Source organism: Numenius arquata, chromosome 5 (assembly GCF_964106895.1).
Source record: "Numenius arquata chromosome 5, bNumArq3.hap1.1, whole genome shotgun sequence".
Taxonomy (NCBI): Eukaryota; Metazoa; Chordata; class Aves; order Charadriiformes; family Scolopacidae; genus Numenius; species Numenius arquata.
This window is the reverse complement of record NC_133580.1, coordinates 44,972,314-44,978,047: the sequence shown is the minus strand read 5'-3', so window position 1 is coordinate 44,978,047 and position 5,734 is coordinate 44,972,314. Positions and strand designations below refer to the sequence as shown.

The window sequence follows — 5,734 nt, the reverse complement described above, 5'->3', positions numbered from 1 at the left end:
CCCCGGACTCCTGGGACCCCCGGCTACCCGGACTCCCCAGACCCCTGTTCCGGGAGGTCCCGTCCCCCCAGGAGGGCGGTGCCCACGGGGCCGCACACTCTCACCAGCCTCTCCGGAGCAGCAGCGGGGTTGTGGTCCCGGCCCCAGCCCGCGCAGAAGCACCTCAATAAAGCCCCGTGGCATTATCCAGAGCCGGCCCCTCTGTGGTGGGGGGGCAGCGTCCGCTGGCTGGGCCCTGTGCTGGGGGCACCCTGCTGCGGTCTCGGGGTCTGCGGCAGAGCCAGGGCCTGCGGCAACTCTGTGGGAGACTGGGTGCTGCGACTGTGTCCCATGGCGGTTGCCTGGCTGCTGGGTCTTTGTTCCCTCCTGCCTGGCTGCAGCCCCTCGCCCCTGGGCTGGTCACCCCACAGGGATCCTGAGTGGGGCACATCATGTGGGCCTGGAGGGGACTGTGCCCCAGTGGGAGCCGAGTCCTCCCAGTGCTGGTGGGTGGTCCCTGACTCCTCCCTGCTGTGGCTGTGTCCTGCCCCGGGACCAGTGCTCCTGGGATCAGGCAGGGATCCTGCACCCCAGAATGTGGGGACAGGGTGCTGTCCCCCAGAGCATGCCCCCTTGGGTGAAGGGCAGCAGATCCACACTGGGGTACTGCCCCTGGGGCTGGGAATGTAGCCCTACCGCAGACCCCAGAAAGGAGGCAGGTCTGACAGGGCTGATGAGGAATAAGGGGGTCCAGGGTGCCCAGGCAGACAGTTGGCTAGGGTTGTGGGCCCACCCCAGCTAGGACAGGGCTGGGTATAGCCACTGACCTGGGCTGTCCCCGGCTGGGCTGGTGCATGTGTGCATGTGAGTGTGTTACACATCTGTTTTCAGCCATGTGTGAGGACCCCACGGGCCGAGCCCAATGCCGCCGGGAGCAGGGGCCCCTCAGGGAGCTGTGGGGCAGCAGGGGCCTTGCACAAGCCTGTGACCCCCCTGTGCGGCAGGGTCCAGTCTGGGCACCTTGAGCAGAAGGGAAGGGAAGGCAGGAGCCCTGCCTGTGCTGTGCCCAGCTGGAGCCCGCAGAGGCTGGGTGCCAGAGGGCCCAGCACCCCGCACTCTCCACAAAGACTAACGGAGGTTTGTCGTAGTAAAGCCAAGCACAGCCTTTATCAGAGGTAAAAAGCCTCTTCCAAACCATACAAGACTATGTAAAGGTCGGTGTTGGCTGCCTATGGCTGCCACACCTGGGGGGTGCCTCCCAGCACCGGGTGCCCCCATGCACAGGGAGGGGCAGTGGGGTAGGGGATGGGTGTGAGGGGGAAAGATGTGTCTGGGGGGGGTCAGCGCGCTCGGAGCTGGCTCTGCTGGGCTGCACTGACATCCTGCCAGGGGCTCCAGGGGCTCCAGGCAGGGTTGGCGTAGGGGTCCTGGCAGCTGATGCGCACTCGCTGTGCACGCTCCTGCATCCATGTCTCCTCTGTGCCCTCCACGTACTTGTCAACCTGCAAAGTGGGGCAGGTCGTGGCATCAGGGAGCACCTCGGCACCAGGGCTGAGGGCAGCCGGCATGGGCACTGCTGGAGGCGAGGCTGCGGGGAAGGCGGGACAGAGCAGGAAGCAGGGCTCAGGAGTGGGGGCTCAGGAGTGGGAGACACTGGCATCTCCCCAACCCAGACAGTGACACTGCCTTGAATGGGCAGTTCTGGAGGTGGGAAGCAGAGGTGACAGCCAGGAGTGACAATTCAGTGCCCCAAGGAGAGAAGCAGAGTAGAGGGGAGGGGACCACTGCTGAGCCCCCAGAAAGTCGCTGTTCCCAATGGCACCGCTGGGTGGAGGGAAGAGTCCAGGCTGGGGCTGGGGCAGGGACGGGATGCGCACAAGGCAGGGTGGGCATAGGGCAGGGTAGACACAGCAGAGCAAGGACGTGGGGTGGCATGTGTAAGTGCAGGCTGGACATGAGCATCCTGCAGTTACCTGGGTGCCATTGGGGAGCTCGTACTGCAGCCGGTAGAGCAGGGCGAAGTAGGACTTGGGGAGTGGCCAGGAGGCTGGGGGGGCCCAGGCCAGGTGGAGCTGCTCCCCCAGCCGCTGCACAGTCAGCTCCTGCGGTGGGTCGGGCCGCACTGCGGGTAGAGCAGGGCTCAGCACAGGGCAGCTCTGCACAGCCCTGGGGCTGAGCCCTCCCACAGGGCTCCCAGCACCCCGAGGACCTCCCCACTGGTCTGAACTCACCAATGTCACGTACGAAGAAGCGGATGGAGAAGTTGAGGTAGGAGGTGTCTGAGAGCCCTTCCAGGTGCAGCTGCAGTGGGCGCAGCTCCTCGGCAAAGGGGCAGAAGGAGGGGTCTGCAAAGCTGGCACTGAAGCGACCACGGTGGCCGGCTGCTGGCACCCACTCCCCTAGGGAGCCATCGCTGCAAGGGGGAGGCAGACGTGAGAGCTGGGTGGCCAAGGGGCTGGGTTCGGGTTGGGGGGTCCCTGTGGCACCCACCTGCGTGTGAGGCGGGCACGGAAAATGGAGGAACGGGGGCCGGTCCAGGAGCAGTGAAAGGAGCCGCGGTAGGACTCAGCCTGGCAGGAGACGTTCATCCCTTTCTCACCTGGTGGGGCTAAAGGGTGACAGCTCAGGGGCTGGGCAGGGTCAGGAGTGGTGCTCCTTCCCCATATGGCACAGGCGAGGCTGTGACCCCACGGGGGCTCCCCCCAGCCCCTCCCAGCCCTGTCTAGTGCATTCCCACAGCCCCAGGGGCTGGGCACAAACATCTGCAGATGCACGAGCATCTCCTGGTCCTCAGTCTGCCCCCAGCTCCCTGCGTTGCCTTCCCTGCCTCATCACCCCCCACCCACCCACTCTACTCCCTCAGCCCTGGCTCCCCCATCCGGCTGTGACAGCCCCCTCATGCCCAGCCCCACGTACAGGGTCCGCTGACCACGACGTAGGTTGTGTCCAGCAGGACAGTGCCGGCCCAGCAGCTGTAGTTGCCTGTGGCCGGCAGGTCCAAGCCAAGGATGGTGAGAGTCTGTCCCTTGGCCACAAGCTCAGCCATGGGCTCTGGGTCCCCGTTCTGCGTCCAGGTTACTCGCTGCTCCGAGGTGTTGCATTTTACCACCACATCCCCATTCAGTTTCCCCACCAGAACTGGAGATAAGAGGCAGAGACTGGGGTCAGAGATTGGCTATGGTGTGAGCAGCCCACCTCCCACACCACCTCATCTCGACGCACCACACCCATCCTTCCCCACAGTTCCCACCCTGCCTCATCACCCCATGTCCATCCCCACCCTGCTCCCTCACCCCACACCCATCCCACCCTTCCCATCTCCCCATGTTCACCCTGTCTCCACCCCATCACTTTCATGCCCATCTTCTAGCCCCCCACCCCACCAGAAGAGCTCATGTCGTCCCGTATCAGAGGGATGCAGGTCCTCCCTGCTCCCTCCAGCTGCTGTGGGGGTCCTGCAGTCTCTCCTGCACCAGTGTGTCTCCCCTCCAAGGCCTCCCCTGTGCCCAGGCAGGGCAGAACTCACACTTTGGGGGGAAGGCAGTCAGAGCATCCACAGAAGCGAGGCACAGCACCAGCCCCACCAGCACCAGCATCTGGGAAGGGAAGAGCAGCAGTAGAGGAAGGGCAGCTCCGTGCTGGGGAGGGTGGGGGGCAGCCATACCCCAGGAGAAGGGGAGCCAGCCGAGCTGGGATGCAGCCAGCAGGGCCAGAAAGGGTAGAGAGGAACAAAGGGAGTGTTGCAGTGTGTGGGAAGCTCTGCACAGGGCCGGGCAGCCAATGCAACACCCCAACCCTTCCCGCTGCAGTCCCCCAGATGTCTCCCTGGGCAGGGGGCTGCAGTGGCTGCCAGTGCAGCAACTTCCAGGGGCTCCCTGGTGCCCAGACTCTCCCAGGGCTGCTGTGCAAGTGTCCCCCCGGCAGCTCCCATGCTGTGCTTACCCCGTCGCTGTGGCGTGCGCTGCTCCAGTGGGCTCAGCATGGGCTGGGGGCTGGCAGGCAGCTGGGTATATACTGAGCCAGGACCCCCCGGGGCTGCCCCAAGGTGAAGCCAAACCACAGAAGCATCACAGTTCTCAGAAGAGGAGAAAGCTGGGCTGGGTGGAGCTGTGAGCCAGGACCCGTGCTCAGCCCCTGACCCACCCAGCCCCAGCCTTGCTGGGACTCACCATGGGTACTTCCCAGCCCAGGGGCAGTGAGGACAGGTCCTCTCCCAGGAACTGCTGGGCACCCAGGACTATGCTGGAGCTCTGGGTGCTCCCAGCTCTCATAAAGAGGTCCTGAACCCCAGGATCGGCTGAGGGTTTGCAGATCATCACACGTGGCACAGAGCACCCACAGCCCCTTGCCATGGGAGGAGCAGGGGCCGGAGCACAGGGAAGGGACCACCAAGATCCAGCAGAACCTGTCCTGGTGGTCTGGAGAGGGGCTGGCACAGTGCTTGGCCCTGGCCAAGATGGGCTGCAGTGTGTCCCTGAGCAGAGGAGTGAGTCCCTGCAGAGACTCAGGGTGCTGCATCCAGCCAGACACAGGCAGCACTGGCTCTTGCCCCTTCACTCCTCTGCCAGGGCCACGCAGCTGCCCTGGCTGCTTGTCCCATGGGATGCTGTGCTGGGACAGGGATGTGAGAGCAAGGGCAGCCACAGCCACCAGCCTCCCCTTTACCATCCCTGTGACCACCAGCCCAGCTCTGCTGCATGGCCACCTCCGCTCAGCCTGGCAAGGCACAGCCCCTGCGCCCACACCAGGCACCAGCACCAGCCCCCACTGCCTGCAGCCCCGGCCCAGGGAGAGGGGATGGGGCAGCCCCCCCACCTCGGGGGCAGGCAGTCCCAGGCCAGGGAGGGTGACAAGGCGTGAGCTGTGTCCCACTGCTCCTGCTCACGTACTTTCTGGGGTTCCTAGAAAGCGAAGGGGAAGTTCAGGCTCCGAAGAGGCTGTGGGGAGGCCCAGCCCTCACCTTTCCACCCGACCTTCGAGGCGCTGCGGTGGGGATGGGGCAGCAGAGCCTCCGGGCCCTTTCCAGGGAACAGTGGAGCTCCCACGCGTGGGCTGTGGGGAGGGAAGGAGAGAGGGAAGGAGGGAGAGAGCGGGCCCACCTGCCAGGATGGAGCAGCCCCATGCCCATGCTAAGGGGTCCATCCTGGGGCAGGAGCTGGAGCACAGCACCCACCCTGGGACATCCGGCCCCCCAGGCAGAAACTTAGCCCTTGGCTGTGGTGCTGAGGAGCCACAAGAGGAGTGGGATTTCCTGGAAAGCTGGAGGGGACCCCAAGGCAGTCAGGGGGACCACGAGAAGGAGAGAGGGGAGCCCCGTGCCCCAAGGGAGCATCCGTGCCTTGTCCCATCCTGGGGGGAGCAGGAGCTGGCTACACATCCAGACTGCCGCCCGCGCACCCCCCGGCTGGCCGCAGCTTCCCCTTTGCTTCTGCAGAAGAGCACACGACCACAGAGGGGAAGACCCATCACAAAGGCCAGGGCTGCCCCTCGGCACGTTGGCGGGACCGGGGGCAGCGGCACGCTACCCAGAACCGGAGGCGGGAGGTGAGCAAGACTAGGGATGCTTCATGTTCAGAAACCCCCCTGCGAGAAGGGAGTCTTGGGGCGGGGTGGGGGGGAGGCATATGGCTGCCCCGCAGGGGTGTGGGGGCCAAGGGGAGCCCTTGCCCTGCTGCAGGCAGGACCATGAGGTGGGACAGAGCCCATCCTTGCTGGACCCCTCCTCGGCCGCAATCACAGATACGAACGCAGGAGC

General features: G+C 65.3%; 1 protein-coding gene across 1 annotated transcript; it reads right to left on the bottom strand.

The window, feature by feature from the left end:
• Positions 1-1,319: 1,319 nt before the first annotated feature.
• LOC141464589 (interleukin-12 subunit beta-like) lies at positions 1,320-3,575 on the bottom strand. The gene is made up of 6 exons (XM_074147589.1): positions 3,506-3,575; positions 2,896-3,117; positions 2,470-2,578; positions 2,211-2,392; positions 1,953-2,101; positions 1,320-1,481 (listed from the first exon to the last, which is right to left on the bottom strand). Exons 1-6 carry the CDS (start codon positions 3,573-3,575, stop codon positions 1,320-1,322), a joined length of 894 nt encoding a protein of 297 aa, XP_074003690.1.
• Positions 3,576-5,734: the final 2,159 nt, after the last annotated feature.

Coding starts and splice junctions, on each gene's coding strand:
- LOC141464589 (XM_074147589.1), bottom strand. CDS start 3,575: ATGCTGGTGCTGGTGGGGCTGGTGCTGTGCCTCGCTTCTGTGGATGCT. Junction 3,118..3,505: donor GACTGCCTTCCCCCCAAAGT/GTGAGTTCTGCC, acceptor TCTTATCTCCAG/TTCTGGTGGGGAAACTGAAT. Junction 1,482..1,952: donor AGCTCCCCAATGGCACCCAG/GTAACTGCAGGA, acceptor CCCACTTTGCAG/GTTGACAAGTACGTGGAGGG.